General features: G+C 36.2%; 1 protein-coding gene across 2 annotated transcripts in view; it reads left to right on the forward strand.

The window, feature by feature from the left end:
• The window catches only part of DCDC1 (doublecortin domain containing 1), a 485,161-nt gene that overhangs the window by 382,759 nt on the left and 81,281 nt on the right, over positions 1-21,121 (forward strand). For both annotated transcript variants that reach the window (XM_053899858.1, XM_053899859.1), the window contains one exon: positions 10,398-10,521. In XM_053899858.1, the coding sequence (XP_053755833.1) occupies positions 10,398-10,521 (124 nt within the window). The remainder of the gene's footprint in view (positions 1-10,397; positions 10,522-21,121) is intronic.

Consider the following 21,121-nt stretch of genomic DNA (forward strand, 5'->3'; position numbering starts at 1 on the left):
TTGTGGGCTTCCTATTGATATTCTTTTTTTCCCCAGTGCTCTCATATATCATCATTTTTTTTTCTGGATAACTGTTCCTGACTTTTTCCATTTGGATCCTCGACTGTTTTCTTCTTTCCCTCTAAGTTACTGGTTCTTCTGTTTTTCAGGATCTTTGTTTGATATAGAACTAAAATGTGACTCACAATAGACAATATCTAGACCTTAAAAGCTATTTGGAAAAATATATCTGAAGAGGAAATTCTTATGAAAAGCTATTACTCAATTCTCATGACTGTAATTTCTGAGTAGTGATGTAGTGATCACTAAAGTCCATCCCACAATTCCCTGGGAGGCCATACTGTATCACCCTTAGACCAGGCAACTGGGGTCCATCATTATAATGCTAACATTGCTGAAGAGCTATCGCTCACTGCCTTTAAAAGCATTCCTTAAAGAACCAGAGAAACTACTGTTAGATAAACCAGTGGGTGGACATTAAAGAAAGGAAAGGAAAAGATGGGAGCTGATGAAGGCAGCAATGAGAATTAGAAAAGAGGTGAGTTATCAGTGGTAGCAGCCACCCTTAACCCATAAAAGTTCCTCAGAGGTAAACAGCAGAGAAAGGAGTAAATGTTTGAGAGAAAGAACAGGAAAAAGTAAAAGACTAGAACAATAGAAATGACTAAGTTATACTAGAAAACATGTACACCAAACTGCTGTGACAAACAGACTCCAAATCTTTTAGGCATATACAGAGGCTCATTTCTCTTTGCATGGTTGTTTATAGACGGGGGGAACTACAGGGCTGGTAGGCAGCGCTCCATTCTTATCATGTGGCCTCTACTGAGGAGTCTAAAGTGGCTGTTCCAGCCTTTGCCATCTTCCAGCCAGAGGGATGGAGAAGAGAAAGGAGCCATACCCACTCACAGCTCATTTGGCTAGAACTTTGCTACCTGGCTACACTTAAATGCAAGCAAATCTTGTAGCTAGGCAGCCATGTGCCTGTCCAAAAATCAATTACTACTGAAGGAAAGGAGAATTATTTGGAGGATAACTATTTCTTCCTGATATGGAAAAACAGAGGCAATCAGGAGTTGTACATGGTGAAATACGTTCAGCAAAAGAGTTGGCTAGACATGACAAGGGCAGGGAAATGAAAAGCTGTAGATATAAATTACTCTCTTCTAGCCAAAACTCTGTGTTTTTACTCAAAGTATCATATATTTTGTAGTTATTCTATAATACCAAAAATTGTATTCTTTCTCCATTTTCTGAAATGGCATCTGTTTTCTTCTCCTTCACTGTTCCAAACTCATGGGAGTTTCATGTATTTAAAATGCATGCCTCCTTTAAGGATTTCCTCCCCTCCCCCCCCCCAACAGTTTCTTTCCATAACATAAAGCTCATTTTATTTTCTTTACATTAGTTGTAACTGTTGTAGTTTCTATTGAGAGTGCCATTTTTTATTACATATTGTATTGTTTTCAGAAACTTCACCAGATATAATTTTTGCTTCATCCTAAAATGCAGCACCTTTCCTGAGGGCAGAAGCCCTCTCTAACTTCTTTTAGATTCCTTATAGTGCCTGGCATAGAGCTGGGGAGAAAGAGCAGGCACTCAACAGACAGTCATTCGTTTGTCTTATTTGCACAAAAATCAATGCAAGAACTTCAGAAAGCTTATTCCCCAAAGAGCTGAGGTACAAAAGCTAACCTATCAGGCCCAGATCAGAGACAAATGAAACAGATTCAGGAATGCAGAGATCATACGGGGTTCCACTGTAAGCAAGTATTGTTGAAGGAAGAATGGATTTTTTTTATTTGTTTACAAATCTTGTACTTGATAGAGATTTTGGGGTTCCACTGTAAGCAAGTATTGTTGAAGGAAGAATGGATTTTTTTTTATTTGTTTACAAATCTTGTACTTGATAGAGATTTTACTGTAGTTGCTAAGAGAGCTTTGCTTTTACACAAGTATGAAACTCTCTGAGTATGGGAGATAATGATAGGTTTTTAGTGCTGAATATAGATTACTTCTATGTATCCAGAATCTAAATAACCAGGAAGCTCAACCAACTAGAAAAACAAAACAAAATAGCTCAGGTCAAAGACTTATTTTAAAAAGCAAAATTACAAGAGATGTCAGATTTGGGTTTATATCCATTTGTATATCCATTTACATTTATACGTTAAATACATACATATTGCTGGCAATTACCGTTACTGTACTATGGGTTTCCACCATGTTTCATTGTTGATCTTAAAAAAATAACTTTGGATTGTGTTAAAGGGCTTAATTAATTATATTCAACTGAGAAAAATATAAAATTATGGAAATTTTTATGAAATTAGTATTACTTTCAGTGTAATTTCTAGACCAATTTCTCATTCTTAGACATTCCTAGTTATGCAAGATAGAGCCATGAGCATAAAGTTCTCCTTCTTAGCCCCTCACTGCCATTAAAATCCAATCTCTGCCTTAACTAATTTGCTAGTTATTAAAATAATGTAAAGAGATGGGGTAAAGAAGAATATATAACACAGATGAACAAATTCCAACTGTACTTATTAGTTTGTACAAAATATTCCAAAAATAAAATAAAATAATGTTTAATATGCAAATTTTCTTGATTTTTTATACATTTTGGCTTGTAAATTAAGGATACTCCAACCTTCGGTGCCCTGTTTCTGTTCAGGTAAAGTTACTTAAAATTTAAATCTCCAAAATATTTATATAAACTACTAAATTTATCTTTAATATTCAGTGCAAATTGCAAAATAGATGTAGCCTAAAATATTTCATGCAGTGGTACTGGTACAAGACTAGAGTGTGATATTTGACGGCTTCAAGTTTCCATGCATGTATCTAATCTTTTAACCCTTATACAGTGTTTAAAATGATTAGCTTTTGTGCATGGTTCTGATTTTAAATGACTTCTTCCCTGTCTAGAGGACTAGAATGATACAAAGCTTCAAACACAGTTCAAATCCATGAGAATCTGTTGTGCTATTATTAAATCCCATCAAAGTGGGTAGTAGTAGTTGTTGTTATTAATAGTATTATTTACAATCTACTCATTTCTTTCTCATATCCGTTTTTTTTCAGACATGGGGTACTTAAAGCTAGTCTTACAAACTGATTTCTATCAAAATCAATGTATGAAATATATGAGAGTTTTATACGAATAGTGTGCCATTTGTTGTTTCTGAGGAACCATGCAATTTTAAATTAATTATGGATGCATTCTAAGTGGTCTAATCTGTGGCTTAGATGACCTTAAAAGCTGAAAAGTGACCTGTTAAAGAAATAAATAGGTCCTCACCCAAAGCAAAGAGTTAAAGTGTTTCTCTGATGGTTTCAGGGTGTGAATCTGATAGTTTTCACATGTATGTTTCTTAGACACTGCTGCTTTGAGTTAGAATTTGCCAGAGTATTTAGAATTTACTCTATCCGAACCAAAATATATACTGTATCATATTTTCTTACTGTATCATATTTTCTTATTATGTTTATTACATTGTTGGAAACAACATAATAGTGTCCTGATAGAATATGAAAAAGACAATTTGCTCTTCAACTGCAACACATTTTAGGTTTGTTTTTATTTTACTATTAATTTCTAAGAGTATAAAATAATACCTTTCTATCACAGTGCATACAGTCTTGCACAGTTTCTCATAGCCTGCCACAACACTGAAGTTCCATCAAAGGTGCTGAACTCCAAAAATATTATCTAAAGTGTTTTTGTTTCCCATTTCTTTATAACATTAATTGACTAGAGCATTCTGTGTATGAGTCTACTAGTCAGACTGAATTGATATGATCAATCCTGGACCTAGTTTTTGAGGGAGGAGGTATGGGTCAACTGAAATGCTGAATGATTCTGATTTTTTATCTTTTAGGCTCAGTTAAATCCAGGAGGATATTTTAACTTTGGTCATACTCCTATCCATGGGGGTAGATGCTCATTAAGTTTCATAAATAGACTTTTTATCTTTAATGGAAAGTCAGGGTTAATACAGACACTATTTTAACTAAATAAACCTGCTTTTGAACCTTATTTGGCTGTCTTGTAGGGTGTGTATATAGGTGTGTGTTTTCAAGTAGGGCTTCCAAAGCCTGAGATGTTTTGTTTTATATAATGTTTCTATTAAAAACACCTAATTGTTCAAGAATACCCTTTTTTACACTAAAGAGAAGAAGGGAAAATGTTAAATAGAGATAAATTCTTCAGGGGCCAGAAAAAGGCTGCCTGCAAGCATTGCACGAATCGCTGTCTCCACCTAGTGGAGGCTTTCAGGAATTAAGATTCTGGGTCCGTAACAATGCTGTAAAGTTCTGATTTATGTTATGCACTTGTACAGTCATTACGGCTGGGCCTGCTGGTGCCATTACAGTTAAGGGTCTGTCAGCTCTTCCTTTATAAGACAGAATATTAAGATGTCTATTGCTTTTACATAAAAACTCATACTGTGCTGGAACTCTGAAATCTAATGGCCTTTGCTCTATGCCAATGTTTATTAATAATGTAAGTTGAACTTGATCAGCTCCTTTTAAAGACACTTTGTCGAGCTGAAGTTATATAGGAACTGCAACCAGAAGACTGAATGTTTTTCCTCGAAAGAACCTTAGAATTAAACTAAAAAATAAGTTTCTACCCATACATTCATACAAGTATGCTTTTGTAAATTATAAGCATATTGTATATTATGGCTGAAGTTTTATTTTTGAATCCTCACACTTGCAGATTAAGTCCTGTCCCAACCCCTTTGCCAAGATATTGTTTAAATTCAGTTTAGACTCTTTTATGAATAGATACCTGACCCAAGCGTATGGCTGGCTAAATATTTAAATTGCCTCTCCCTAGGCCTTCCTTTGGAGTTTTCATTCTAGTCTCCTCGAAAACAATGCTGTCTGGGGCAGCATTTCTATATGCTAAGGTTTTATTAGGAAGTGCAGTCCTAGGTCAGCAAAGTGGAAGGAAAATGAGAGCGTGGCAGGGATGGAGGGAAATAATGATACATGCTCCTGTTCTCAGTCTTGAAGAAAGCTTTCCAGTACATCAGGGATTGCTTTTTAAAAACAGAGTTGGCTCCTATTGCAGAGTATGATCTATCTTACTCCAGAATGCCAGAGTTTACCTGTAATAAGAGTATTGGGCTTACCAGAGATTTAATACAGCATCCTCACCACTTCAGATATCTCCAAAGCCACTGGATGTACCAGGTTGTAACATCCAGGTGACAGGGAGGCTTGTACTACCACTTGGACCTGCTTCAGATTCCTGTCATGCTGTGGAGGCCTGTTGAAATTGACAGCCTTCTGGGTTATCTGGCAAAAGGATCAGAGCAGTATTTTTCAAGTGTGGTACATGATGTTTCTAAAACCCAAAAGAACCCATTAGTGCTGTGTCTTTTGTTGTTGTTGATGTAGTAAGAGGTACAAAATGCAACAAATTAACATTTATCTTAGAGGAATATCCCTACATATATCAGACTAATGGACATCTAAAAAACTCCATTGATGTAGCAAACCCTTATTGCCCACCCTCTGGCAAGGAAGAGGAGACTAACAATTTGGCTACTAATATAGGAGAAAACCAAGAGAATGTGATTTCATGGAAGTTAAGAGAAATCAAGTCAAGTGAAGAAAGTGTTTTCAGGGGAAAATGACCATTTGTTAGACATTGCTGTTCAGGTGTATCTTCAGAAATGCCTTTGCCTTTTGTAATGTGAAAATCCTAATGGGCAGTTTTATTGGGGTTTCAGAGATGAAAATCTGACTGGAATTGGTCTAAGAGAAAAGAAGAGAAGAGGAAATGAGTCTTTTAAGGAATTTTCTATAAAGGAACACAATGAAATCAGGCAATAACTGAAGGTGGTTGTGGGGTGTAGAGAAGGTTCTTTTCTTTCTTTCTTTCTTTCTTTCTTTCTTTCTTTCTTTCTTTCTTTCTTTCTTTCTTTTTCCTTTGTTCTTTCTTTTTTCTTTCTCTCTCTCCCTCCCTTCTTTCTTTCTCTTTCTTTCTTTCTTTCTTTCTTCCCTTCCTTCCTTCCTTCCTTCCTTCCTTCCTTCCTTCCTTTGTTTCTTTTTATTTTTTTTCTATGTCAGACCTGGCAGATATTATGCATATGGAATGACCCAGAGGGCAGGAAAATTAATAGTGCAGGGCAGAAACAAAGTCCTAGATGACAGAGGATAAGGATCTAGGCCACAGGCCAAAGTTTTGGCCTTAGACTAGAGCCAAACAACTCCACTCTAGCTAGTCTAGAGGGAGGGAGTCTGGACGATTTGCTGATGGGAAGATGAAGAAGGTCTCTTTTGAACACTTGTGTTTTGTCAGTGAAATAAGATCTCCAACAGCCCTGAGCAATGGATGACAGAGTGTGGGAGGTTTAATGAGAAGGAAATGGTGTGCTTCTCAGAGGCCTGGAGTCATTGGGCTAGAGGAAGGCAGTGGGATGCCCCAGAAGTCCTAAGGACCCACTTGAGGTTTGTGGTTGTACATTTAAAAATAGTGCTTGTCAACACTATTGGATCTGATGCTCCCTTTGTATAACAAATATTTTGTAATCCTAAAATATTATTTTACTATCCCAAAATACAATTTGTAGTTAAGATAACCTAAGCACCAATATAATTTCCAAATAAATGCCTGTCTAGTAACAATAACTATAGTAAAAGAAAAATAATTTAAAAATAAAAGTAATATATATTTCAATATAATTTCTCAGTACAGTGATACTAGATAACATGATTAAGTTTGCAGATTCTTGTTCCTATGCAAATACCAGCTAAATGTATGAACTATAAATGCCAAATGATACAGTTGTGTTATACTGGTGACTCAAAAGCCATGAATGTTAGTGTCATTAGTGATAGGATTTTTCCAAACGAGTAAATGACACACGAAGCATCAAAGTTACCCTCTTTGAGATATTTTTTTAAAGGTTTATTTATTTATTTTGAGAGAGACAGAGGCAGCACAAGTGAGGGAGAGGCAGAGAGAGACAGAGAGAGACAGAGACAGAGAATCCCAAACAAGCGCCACAGTGTCAGCCTGGAGCCCCATGCAGGGCTCAAATTCATGAAACCCTGAGATCATGACCTGAGCTAAAACAAAGAGTTGGACGCTTAACCGACTGAGACACTCAGGCACCCCTCCCTTTTTGAGATATTAGAGGGAGTTGCATTTCTAGAAAATTTAATGTGTATTATAATCGAGCAAAAATACTTTATTATAAAATGTAGTTTGGTTTTAGGCACTTATAAATAGATATTGATCTAACATGAACATTCGGAGGGAAATTTGCAAGTGTAGAATGCAGGACAAACTTTCTTTGTGTAGGACTTTCCCACACTTTGAAGGACATTTGGTATTCTTGGTCCCCTGCCAGGTGAAATGACAGCAATGTCTTCCAATCATTGTGAGAACCAAAAAGTTCTTAAATTCTCAAAACTCTCTGTAATATATCCATACCACCTCCCGTTCTCATTGTTCTCTGTTGATCTATTGCGATTCCATGAATGGAATCTTTAATGTGTTTTCTCTAGCCACTGTCGACTATTAAGGTATAGGCTTTCAGTATGTAGAGAATTGGACCAGGGTTGGTTTCTATTTTTTAAAGCTTGAGTACAAAAAAAGGAAGAGTAGGGCAATGAGTCAGGACAAGAGCATGACTGTAATACTGGATCATGAATTCTAGCTCAGTATAGAGGGAAGAGTGGACTTGGTAGGGAGGTATGGAATGTGACAAGGTGATAGAAAAAATGGTTTGGAACATTTGGTAGAGTGAAGAATTGTTAGAGTGGGCTACTTAAATATGTGAACTAGAGAAAATGGAGATGGTCGTGAGAAGGTGGGCTTCTTGCACTTAAAATTTTAGCAGTGGTACTGTTATTTGTAATGACCAGTTCAAGGCTGTATCCATGGGAAGGGTAGCTGATGTGAGATGGAGTTAAGATTATTGGAGGCACTGAGAGGCCAGGGGGGATTGTCTACTTAGATATTTAAAAGATGTTGAATGATTACCAGAACAGAGGGGGAAAGAACAAAAGCAATCCAGGATGGTAAAATCTTTAATAAATGAGCAGGAAGGGTAAAGAGGAACTGATATGAATGCAACAAGGAAGGCTAATAGGTGCTCTGGTCTATTGGAATGTGCTTCAAAGCAAAGACCTTTGGAGGAGGATGCAGGAACAATAGTCTGGAAGTGGTGACGAGGAGCAAGAAAGAGAGCTTCCACACACACCTCCAGATAATTTAGTTTTCCTTTAGCATAAGAATCAAAATTTGTTTTTTATTTTTATTTTTAAAGTTTGTTTATTTATTTATTTTGAGAGAGAGAGAGAGAGAGAGAGAGAGAGAGAGCACAAGCAGGGAAGGGGAGAGAGAAAGGGAGAGAAAGAACGGTTCTCAGGAATTGTGATATCATGACCTGAGTCAAAGCCAAGAGTCAGATGCTTATCTGACTGAGCCACCCTGGCTCCCCTAGAGAGATTTTCAATAGAAGCAGATCTTTAGGAGATTGCCAGGTATTCAGAAAAATAAAAATTGATGTGAACTAATTATGTGTTCCTGTCATTTTCACCAGCAACAGCAGGAGTTTACTACCTTCCGATGTTACTCATTTTCCTATAGTTCAAATATGTTGTCTAAAAGAATGAGCTTTCCATTTCCCCTTAGACTTCATTTCAAGTGATTGGGTATTTATTGTATGTAGCTAACATGCTGGGGGCATCAAACTAAAACATATGATTTCACTGAGAAATATAACACAGGGGCTATATGCCCTGGCTTCTAAGAGCCTTCAACTTGGTTCCACCTGGTTCCATGTTGGTAAGGAACGGGTCTTTCCTGCCACCCCACCCCTCACCATCAGGCCCCAAGAATTTCCATCAATCTTATGGGAAATCTGGGCCCTTGAACATAAGATTGAGTACTGCAGTTGGTTCTGATGGGGACGGGCTATTTCAGAAAACTTTTAAGCTCAGATGACCATCACATGTGCTCAAAAAGTGTAGGTGATGGGCTGCTTCTTGTATTCTCATTCATTAATCAGTGATTTGTTATTTTAATAAATGTCCATCATTTTATTTCTAGACTCGGTATGACTTAGCTATAGTGATTATTCTCTTGCCATAGTGTTAAATTTTATTGGCTAATATTGATTTAGGAATTTTACCTCTTTAAGTAAAATTGCTGTATTACTTCTTAATTACCACTGGTGGACTTTATTATGAAGCTTATCTCTCTTTCGTGGAATAAATGAACTAGTTTTCTCTATCTTTATGATTTAAAATATTTTATGTAGCATGAAAATGATCTGTTCCATGACCTGTGGAGTTATGTAAGCAAGAGCATACTCTGTATTTTCTGTTTCAAGTCTATGAGTTTTTTTTTAATTTTATTTCATCAGAATTTTTGCATTTATTAAACTACACATGCATAATATATTCTTTAAGCCCTTTCTATGCTAAATATTTAGCTCAGTTTTCCTGTTTGGATTGTATTATATTAATCTAGTTTTATTTGCAAGAGATTTGCTTTTTTATTTTTATTTCAAAAACTTTTTTTTGAATCATTCTACTGATGTTCTGTTTTTTAATTTATTTATTTCTATTTAAATATTATTTCCTTTCATGTATTTTCCGTGGGACAATTTTATATATATATTAAAATAATTGACTTGAATATTTATTAGTTCTTCTCAATTTTGCTTTTAATAAAAAAGCACCTAACATCATAAGTTAACCTTGATCTCATGACCCACTATGAAATCACGACCTGAGTGGAAATCAAGACTCAGACACTGAACCAACTGAGCCACCTAGGTGCCTCTAAAATTTTTACATTGTTAGTACATGGCAAATATTACAAATGTTCCAAGAATTGTTGAGAAAGAGGTATTTTCTGTTGGTAGGCTACAATGTATATAAACAAATGGTCATACTTACATTTATTGGTTTTATCAGTCAGATATTTCATGTCCTTATGTGTTACTCTAGAAAAACTTACCTGGTGGTTTATAATCTGTTGGTCTTGTAATGATGTCTCTCACAATAATTGTGTTTATGTCAGTTTCTCTTTGAATGTCTCTACAAAGCTTTGCTTGATTTTTTCTGTCAGTATTATTTTGTTATTTATATCATTGCTATTATAAAATGGTTATTTACTTTGACTTTTCTTCAAATTCCACTGTCAGTTATAACACTGCCAATGTTTCCTTATTTAAAAAAAATTATTCTTTCATTTTAAAATTGCGTTTTTGTATGTCTCTTGTACACAGCAAATGATCAGATTTGGGTTGTTAATTCAAACTGAACTTTGCCTAGTACATAGTAAGAAGTACTCAATAAATATTTTAAAATCATATTTAATCTTACTAAATTCCTTTTTGTCTCTTATTTTGTTTTAGGTGGGCCATAAAACACGAAGGGACTAATAAACCGGGCCAGTGGAAACATTCCAGAGTTGAAAATCCTCTCTGGAACAAGCTTACCTACATGTGGCCAGTTCTTCCCAGTGGCGAACTTAATAAGGTTGTATTTAGTATAAGACGTGGTTGTTAAGATTTACTTCTAGTCCCAACATGCGGTAAATTTTTCTGAAAATTTCCATGAAACTTGAATTACAGTTGTTAGGTGCAAGAGATCAATTAATTCTGTTGTTCTACCAATTAATTAGAAAGATGTGTCTGAGTCTTTCTTTATTGAAATGAATTTAGTTCATCTTGTAGTCTGTCAAGTTTTTCCTTATGTATTGTGAAATTTGGTTCTTAGAAACACACATATTTGGAAATATTATTTCTCTCTCATGAATTGAAACTTTTATCATTCAGTAAAGATTCTTCCTAGCTCTAGTAAAAATCTCAATTATGCAATATTAATAGAAATTTCCCAGCTAATTATTATTTTTTTTATTTTTACTTGCTTAATATATCTTCTTTCATTTCTTTTACTTCCTATATTTGTATATTCTGTTTTAGGAAGTTCCTTGGTATACAGTTAATATGAAAACAATTATCTGACAATCTTTAAACTAAAGGATTTGGTCTTTTCTATTTATTGTCACAACAGATATTTTTGGATTATTATTTGCTTTCTATATGTCCTGGTTTTCTTATGTTTCATTTTTTCTCCATTTTTATGTTCTTTTAGATTGACTTTTTTTTCTCATTACATTTCCCCCTAGTAGAGTTTGGAAATTATACACTCCATTTCCATTCTTTTGTGTTATTACTCTGAATGTTTAAGCTTGCATATGTAAGTGATCAAAATCTAAAGTAAACAAATACATTTACTCTTCTCCCAAATAATTGAGAACATTAGAATACCTTAACTTCAGTCACACAATTTGTAACATATGCTATTATTGCCATGAAATTTATCTTAAAAAAAATTTTTTTAGGGGAGCCTAGGTGGCTCAGTCGGTTGAGCGTCCGACTTTGGCTCAGGTCATGATCTCACAGTCTGTGAGTTCGAGCCCCGCATCGGGCTCTGTGCTGACAGCTCAGAGCCTGGAGCCTGCTTTGGATTCTGTGTCTCCTTCTCTCTCTTCCCTTCCCCTACTCATGCTCTGTCTCTCTCTCTGTCAAAAATTAACAAACATTAAAAAAAATTTTTTTTAAATTTTTTTAACATTTATTCATTTTTGAGAGACAGAGCATGAGGGGAGGGGCAGAGAGAGAGGGAGACACAGAATCCAAAGTAGTCTCCAGGCTCTGAGCTGTCAGCACAGTTCTGAGAGCTCAGAGTGCTGACAGCTCAGAGCCCGATGCAGGGCTCAAACCCATGAGCCCTGAGATCATGGCCTGAGCTGAAGTTGGACGCTTAACTGACTGAGCCACCCAGGCTTCCGTGAAATTTATCTTTTTAAAAATTTCCCCAAAATTTTAAATTCTTATATGTAGCAAATATTTATTTAGATTTAGCCCCATTCCTTCCCCCTCTTTATTGTTATAATTCCTTCTTCTATCTCAGTCCTTCCACCTGTGATTACTTTTCTTCTATCTAGCATACCCTTCTTTAAGTTATTGGTAACAAACTCTTTTCGTTTTTACTTATCTGAAAATGTCTTTCTTTTGCCCTCCTTTGTATAAGGTATTTTCACTTAGTGAATGGAAGATGTCATCACTGACTTCTACCTTCCATTGTTGTTATTGAGCAACCATCTATCATTCTAAATGTTAATCCCTTGAAGGTAATCTTTTCTCTGGCTACTTTTAGTATCTTTCCTTTTCTTTGATATTTTTCAGCTTCACCACAAAATGTCTAAGGGAGGATTGCTTTTTATTTTTCCTGCTTGGTGTTCTTGAATCTGTGGATTGGTACCGTGCATCATTCCTGGAAATTTATCACCCATTGTCAAATAGTCTCTGTCCTATATCCCTTCATTCCATTCTTTACAGAAAAACCTGATTAGGTGTGAGCTAGAGCTTCTGATTTTGACCTCCATGCCTCTTAATCTCTCTTTTGTATTTCTCATGTCTTTGTCTCTTTATGGTACATTTTTGCATTGTGTTTTTAGGCATTTTTCTTTCAGATAATTAATTTTCTCTTCATCTTTATCTCATGTATTTTAAACTACAAGTGAGGGTCAACCTGTGTGGTATGAATTCACAGTGAAGATTATTTTTCTCTTCTACACAGAGAAAATGTTTGAAATAATCTATTTTACTTGCAGCCACCTGGAGGGTATCATTTCTGGTTTGCCTTTTCAATGATATTTAACTTACTGTGACTCTTCTTTTATGAGGGGAGAGAGTTTTCTGTTAGACTTCCCAGTTTGGGTAGGCCTTGAAATTTGTCTCTTGTGTCCTTCCCCTGCAAGACAATGGAAGGAGAAACTCAAATTCATTGGGGTGTGTCAAATTTCCTAAAAATAAAATCCAGTTTCAGCATTTTGTTTACCTCTCTGGGTCCCTAGTATATTTTGCTTTATCCTCATGTCGTTGATACACTCTAAAGATTTCTAGAACTATTTTCTCCTGATTTTTTTTAGTTGTTTTGTCATGCTTTCTGATTTCAATCAAGTTTTCTCTTTCCCTTAAGTCACAGTTTCCTATGCCTCCTCACTGATTAAATGAGTCTCAGCACTTTAGGAAAAAGACAGATGGAGTCTGAAGCCAAGAAGTCATTTACTTAGGCCCCAAAGATATTCTTATATTTAGACGTTCTTATATTTAGTAGTGAAGCAGCAGTCTAGATATGAGTTTTGTTAAGTGGGAAATAAGTTCTTCCAAATACCAGAGGCTGTGGGTTGGGCAGCCTGAGTCGGTGACTAGGTAAACTATGTGTCTAAGACTCGTGTTTGCAGCACTAGTGAGAGCCAACATGGAGCCAAGGGCAGAGAGGTGGCACAGAGAGACCAATGGGCCCAGAATAAGCCAAGGAAAAAAACTGCGAATTGTACCAACTCACCAATTCTAGATTTTTCTCCAGAGGTTCAGGAAAAACAGAGGCTAAAACCCAGAGAGGAGACAGGATAACATACCCCTCAACTGATGGTGTTCAGATGCCAGCAGGTTGTCCAGTGGCCAAAGAGCACAAGAGGCCAATACACAGATGCCTCTGAGGATCAAGGCTGCGTACTCACCTGTAGACCATGGACCCCTATCCCAATGGTATACAGTTTATAGAATTTTCATCTACCTGAAACAACACTGAGGAAGGGGAAGGGAAGGGTATATCTCTGAAAGGAAACAACAGTTCTGGTAAAAATTTGAAACTTCAGTTTGGTTGAATACATATAGAAAGGACACAGCTAAAAACAAAAACCAAAAAAGCTGTTTTAAACTGGCAGAAATTGGAACACCTCTAATTGGAATATCAAGCTTCCTACCACCCAGTGGGGTGGGAGGTGAACAGAGATGCCTCACAAGGAAGTGTTCTTTTGTAGGAAAAGAGAGAAAATTATAATAATTTCAAATTTCACAGCTATTGTGCCTACATCTTTAACTTCAGTATATAAGTAAAATAATTCAGTTAATTAATTAATTGATTTAAATGATGCATGGTAATTATATTAGGAAACCTAAGTTAACCCCGTTCCTTTAAAATTTACCATTACAAAATGCATTTTTGTGAATGGTCTGAGATTTGACAGCTACATGGTCTTAGGAATAAAAATGGACTACTGCAAAGTTCTCTAGCCATTCAAATAGAATAATAGCATTTGGGTGGAGAGATAAGACTGTACCCCAACAAAACTCTGGTCCTCACTGATAAACCAAAAGGAAAGGACTAAGGCATTAAATTAGCTAAAATAAGACAAATTGACCGTGTATTTCAAAATGACTCAGCCTAAGAGTACTCTTAGTTCTTGCAATGTTTGAGAAAGAGAAGAAAACACTTACCAGGCAGGGAACTTAAAAAGTTCTTACTCAAATTAAATATAATCTGTTTTATATGGAGGAGTTCGAACTCACAAACTCATGAACTGTGAGATCATGATCTCAGCTGAAGTCAGACACTTAACCGACTGAGCCACCCATGCACCTCAGGATATCAATATTCTTAAGATATGTTAAAACCTTATTAAATTATAAAGTTAATGAATTCTTTTTGTTTATTCTGTGACTAAATTCGCTGGAATAATTTATCGGAACTCAAGCTATTTTCTTATCCCTTGGGAAAAAAGTTGTAAATTGAGAAGTTGTATTTTTAAACACTTAAAGGTAAGGAGCAATGGATTTTCATATTCAAGGATGAAATTGCTGGAAAAGTGAGATTAAAGAGACTTAAGATTTTGGAATGGGCCACTGGATAGTGATTTTTAGATTCCCAAATTATTAAATTAAAATGTAACTATTAGGAGAGCCCATTTTAAACAAAATAGTGAAAAGTAAACATTTTATTAATTTTTTAAGACATTAAAAAGGGGAAGTGTAAGAAGGCCCAAGCCAGGGAATTGAAGAATCCATTAGTTTATTATTTTTTTTATTAAATTTTTTTTAAGATTTATTCATTTTTGAGAGAGAGAGAGAGGAGAGAGAGAGAGAGAGAGAGAGAGAAGAAGAGAGAGAGAGAGAGAGAGAGAGAGAGAGAGAGCGGGGGAGGGGCAGAGAGAGAGGGAGACACAGAATCCGAAGCAGGCTTCAGGCTCTGAGCCGTCAGCACAGAGCCCGATGCGGGGCTTGAACTCACGAACCGCGAGATCATGACCTGAGCCACAGTTGGACACTTAACTGACTAAGCCACCCAGGCACCCCCCATTAGTTTATTATTAATGACACATAGATGAAGGAGGACCAGTATGATTAAGAAATTTAGGTAACTAGTTAAGAGTTGGACTTTCCAAAGAAGCACAGCCTCTCTCTTTTCATGAGAGAGAGGTGAAAGAGAAAAAGCAGAATTATCAGCATAAGTGAGCACCAAGACCCATCTCTTGACAATGCAGCAACAGCATGGAATATTGTGAACACAGAGAAGACCAATAAAGAAATGAATGGGAACATAAGAATTCCAATGGAGAAAATGTTGGGGAGGAAATAGCTCTCCATGCTTATTAGTTAATTACACATGTTTTGTTGTCCTTCAAGATAATATTACGTTTCTTTGGGTTGTGTTCCATGGTGTCTCATATTATAGAGAAGACCCTTGGGCTTACTTCATTTAACTGGAAAGCAAAGGAAGCTGTCTGAAGTCAGCAATTGGTTGGTACTGTGGGGCTACAGTTGCTGTCTGTAGCAATTTAGGAGCTTAGGAACTTTTTTAAACTTTTAGTTTAATTCCAGTTAGTTAACATACAGTGTAATATTAGTGTCAGGTGTACAACATAGTGATTCAGCAATTTCACACATCACCCTGCGTTCATCATGACAAGTGCACTCCTTAATCCCCATCACCTATTACCACCCCCCCCCCCCCCCCCCCCCGCTGACCATCTGTTTATTTTCTATATTTAAGAGTCTGTCCCTTTTTTTTTTTTTAACTTTTTTTTTTAACGTTTATTTATTTTTGAGACAGAGAGAGACAGAGCACGAACGGGGGAGGGGCAGAGAGAGAGGGAGACACAGAATCGGAAACAGGCTCCAGGCTCTGAGCCATCAACCCAGAGCCCAACGCGGGGCTTGAACTCACGGACCGCGAGATCGCGACCTGAGCTGAAGTCGGATGCTTAACCGACTGAGCCACCCAGGCGCCCCAAGAGTCTGTCTCTTGATTTCTCTCTCTCTCTCATTTGTTTTGTTTCTTAAATTCCACATGAATGAAATCATATGGTATTTGTCTTTCTCTGACTGACTTATTTAGCTTAGCATTATACTCTCTAGCTCCACCCATGTGGTTGCAAATGGCAAGATTTCATTATTTTTTATGGGTGAATAATATTCCATTATATATACATATATATGTGTGTGTATACATATATATACATATATATATGTATATATATGTATACACACACACACACACACACACACACACACATACACACACACACCACATCTTTTTCTTCCCAACATGTTTTTTATCCACTCATCAATCGATGGATACTTGGCCTGCTTCCATATCTTGGCTATTTTAAATAATGCTGCTATAAACATAAGGGTGCATGTATCCCTTGGAACTGTTGGGTTTTTGTTTTGTTTTGTTTTGTTTTGTATTCTTTGGGTAAATACCCAGTACTGTGATTGCAGGATTGTAGGGTAGTTCTAATTTCAACTTTCTGAGGAATCTCCATCCTGTTTCCCAGGGTGACTGCACCAGTTTGTATTCCTACCAACAGTGCAAGAGGATTCTTTCTCTCTCCACATCCTTGCCAACACCCGTTGTTTCTTGTGTTGTTGATTTTAGCTGTTTTGACAGGCATAAGGTGATGTCTCATTGCAGTTTTGATTTGCATTTCCCTAATGATAAGTGATGATGATCATCTTTTCACGTGTCTGTTGGCCATCTGTACGTCTTCTTTGGAGAAATGTCTGTTTATGTCTTCTGCCGACTTTTGAATTGGATTATTTGGTTTTTAGGGTGTTAAGTTTTAGAAGTTCTTTATATATTTTGGATATTAACCCTTTATTGATATGTCATTTACAAATATCTTCTCCCATTCCATAGGTTGCCTTTCAGTTTTGTTGATTTTTTTTTTCACTGTGCAGAAGCTTTTTATTTGATGTAGTCCCAATAATTTATTTTTGCTTTTGTTTCTCTTGCCTCAGGAGACATTTTGAGAAAAAAATTGCTATAGCCAATGTCAGAGAAGTTACTGCCTGTGTTCTCTTCTAGGGTTTCTATGGTTTCAGGTCTCACATTTATGTCTTTAATCCATTTTGGCTTCATTTTTATGTATGGTATAAGAAAGTGGTCCAGTTTCATTCTTTTGCATGTTGCCGTGCAGGTTTTTCAACACCATGTGTTAAAGAGACAGTTGTTGTCCCTTTGGATACTTTTTCCTGCTTTGTTAAGGATTAATTGACCATATAATTGTGGGTTTATTTCTGGGTTTTCTATTCTATTCCATTGATCTATGTGTCTATCTTTGTGCCAGTACCATACTCTTTTGATCACTACAGCTTTGTAACATAACTTGAAGCTTGGAATCGTATACCTCCAGCTTTGCTTTTCTTTTTAAAGATTGCTTTGGCTATTTGGGATATTTTGTGGTTCCATACAAATTTTAGGAATGTTTTTTTCTAGTTCTGTGAAAAATGCTATTGGTATTTTGGTAGGGATTGCATTACATGTGCAGATTGCTTTAGGTAGTATAGACATTTTAGCAATATTTGTTCTTCCAATCCATGAGCATGAGATGTCTTTCCATTTCTCTGTGTCATATTCAATTTCTTTCATTACTTTTTTATAGATTTCAGAGTACAGGTCTTTCACCATTTGGTTAGGTTTATTCCTAGGTATCTTATTATTTTGGTGCAATTATAAATAGAATCATTTTTTTAAAAAAATTTCTCTCTCTGCTGCTTCATTATTGGTGTATAGAAATACAACTGATTTCTGTACATTGATTTTGTACCCTCTGACTTTACTGAATTTGTTTATCAGTTCTAGCGGGTTTTTTTGGTGGAATATTTCAGGTTTTCTATCTATAGTATCATGTCACCTGCAAATAGTGGAAATTTTACTTCTTCCTTACTGATTTGGATGACTTTTATTTCTTTTTGTTGTCTAATTGCTGTGGCTAGGACTTCCAGTCAATGTGACAGTAATGAGAAGATTATTCTCCCTCATCTCTCCCATTTCATGATCATTTATGTCTAAAACTCGTGTAAATGTTGATTTGCTCTGAATTGCCTAAGATCTTTGTTGTAAAATAATTACAGGTAAGTTCTGAACTTCTTTCTTTTTTTTCACTTTTAGAGAGAGAGTGAGAGAGTGCTCACATGTGTACCTGCACACACAAGCAGGGGAGGGGCAGAGGGAGGGAGAAAGAGAATTTTAAGCAGGCTCCACACCCAGAAGGGAGCCCATTGAGGGGCACAATCTCATGACCAGCCCTGAGATCATGACCTGAGCCAAAATCAAGAGTTGGACACTCAACCATCTGAGCTACCAGGTGCCCCAGTCCTGAATTTACTTCTTAAAGAAATTATGTAACTTCACTCTCACCATCCCTCACATTAAGTGAAAATTTATATAATAGGAATGCCTCAAATGAAACTACACAATGAGTTTGTCATAACATATTTCTTTTCAGTAACTGTAGTAAGGGAGAACAGCCCCATGTTCCTCCATTGATGATAGGTACATATCTTTATATACACCTTACAGTCTGTCCTTTGCTTTTAAATTCCATGGAGATAAAATGCCCTCAGTGAAGGTCAGGAATACAGAAAAACTTTATTAATTCAAAGTTTGTTTGTTTAGAGGGGTGATGAGTTAGCCTCATTGTATGCCATCATTATAAACATATTTACTAAACAAAATATTATATTACAATATAATGGAAAAAAGACTAAACTGAAAAGCACTCTACTCATGAGACTTTGAACATTTATTTACACTGTGTTTATCCTAATTAAATGCAATTCATTTTATTTATTCACTCATTTCACAAATTAGAGCATTATAATAAGATACTGTTTCAGAATATTTAATTTTCACAACCTTCAGATTTTGTTTATAACATTTAAAGCACATTTTTGAACTATGTGTTTGTTCAATATATTTGCAAGATTCTAAATATTTTTCAAGAGAATATAAATTAGTAAATTTTCCTTATTATACTAGCTTTTAAAAAGTGGTCTCTTTTCCATGAACTAAAGGCCATGCATTTTGGTCTGTATTATTCTCACATGCCAGCATGTCTCCCCAGCACACCTGGATCTTAGACACTGCTAGGATTCTAAGGCCACATCTGTTGTGATTGTTTGAGCTTTCTGCCTGCCTATCATGACTTCTCCATCCTTTGGGTATTGGTACCCATATCCCCTTTAGGAAACTTCTTCCATTAATAGTTCATGCGGATTATGGTCTCATTGCTTGGGTTCCTCAGAAAGCAGAATCTGAGGCAAATGGCTTCTATGCTACTATCTCGTTAGGATGTGCGATCCCAGGGACAAGCAGGGAAGGAAGGAGAGCCAATAAGTGATGTGCTTTCAAGCTGTCTTTCAATAAGCCATTTAAACAGTGATTTTAGGAGAGTCTCTCCTGCAGGAGAAAAAGGAAAGAATTGATCCATTAACTTCCATCTCATTTGGGTCAAAGGTTTGCCCCAAGTTCACACAGCGAGAATGATGGCTCAAAAATTCAAATTCAGGAAGTCTGACTCCAGAGCCCAAGCTCTTAGCCACTTCACGAGATGCTCTTCTGAATGTTAGTGATAAGAACTAAGAAGAAAATAGAAGCAAGAATAGGGGATAGAGAATGTTGGTGGGGCGGGGGGGGGGGGGGGAGGTGAGGCAGGACAGGGTTTGGAAATTTCTGATTGCCTTGAGAAGCTTTTATTGAGGTGATACTTGAGTAAAGACCTGAAGAACAAACAGCTCCCTAGGGCAAGAACATGCCAAGAAATGCAAAGAGCCTGCAATGGTGTCTTTCAGGAACAATGAGGTAAATATGGCAGCAGTATTTGTGAGCGGGAGAGCAGTGGGAGATAAGGTCAGATGGGGTAGAGATCATGCAGAGCCTCGTAAGCCATTTGAAAATCTTTGACTCTTACTGAGATGGGAGGGTGTGGAACAGAGGAGTTAGAGGAGTGATGTGCTCTGACTTAAGTATAACAGGATCATTATAATAATGGAACAAAAGGGGGATAAGATGGAAGCAAGAATAAGCAGAAGAGTTTTGCAATTTGTAGGTAAGAGAAACTAGTGGACCAGCACTGTGGGAGTGGAGGTGTTTAAGAGTAGAACAGTCCTAGATATATTTGAAAGTAGAAGCAGGTTTTGCTGACGGATTAAGTTAAAAATAAATAAATAAATAATTAGAAAAGGCCCAATATTGGGAAATTTAGATAGACATTTTAATTAACTCGTGGGATAAAGAAGAAATCATGATGAAAAATTAAAAAAGAAATACTGTATTTAAGAACCAAAACAAAATGTGTGAGATGTAGCCGAAGTGTACTTGAAGGAAATGTACAACCTTAAATACTTAAACTGAAAAAGAAGAGAGGCTAAAAATTAATGAGATAAGCTTCCAATTTGAAAAGTCAGGAATATAATAGCAAAACAAACTCAAAGAATTAGAAGGAAAGGCATAGAAAGTTATAAGAGCAGAAATTGATACGATACCTACAAAACAAATCAACAAAGTCAAAAATTTGTTGCTTTGATATACCTGGCCAAACTGATTAAGAAAAAATAGTAAAGGTACATAATATTAGAAATAAAGGAAAGATGTAAATACAGATACTGAGAGATTAAGGAGATAATAAGAGGATAGTATAAGTAACTTTATGCTAATAAATATTATAACTTAGATAAACAGAATGGTCAACGTCCTGCACAGAAGTAACTTAGAGTGGAGTCAAGAAGAAGCAAAAAGCCTGAATAATCCAACAATTGTGGAAGAAATAGAATCAATAGTTAAAATCTCCCCACCAAGAGAACACCAATACCAAATAGATTTGTTGGCAGATAAAAAAGAAGCGACACTGTCTAACTCATTTCATGAGGTTGGGACAAACTTAATACCAAAACTCGACAAAGTTAGTATAAGAAATCTACACATTAATTTCATTTATGAA

The sequence above is a fragment of the Panthera pardus genome, unplaced genomic scaffold, assembly GCF_024362965.1.
Source record: "Panthera pardus isolate Hobbes unplaced genomic scaffold, ASM2436296v1 HiC_scaffold_12, whole genome shotgun sequence".
In the NCBI taxonomy this organism is placed as follows: domain Eukaryota; kingdom Metazoa; phylum Chordata; class Mammalia; order Carnivora; family Felidae; genus Panthera; species Panthera pardus.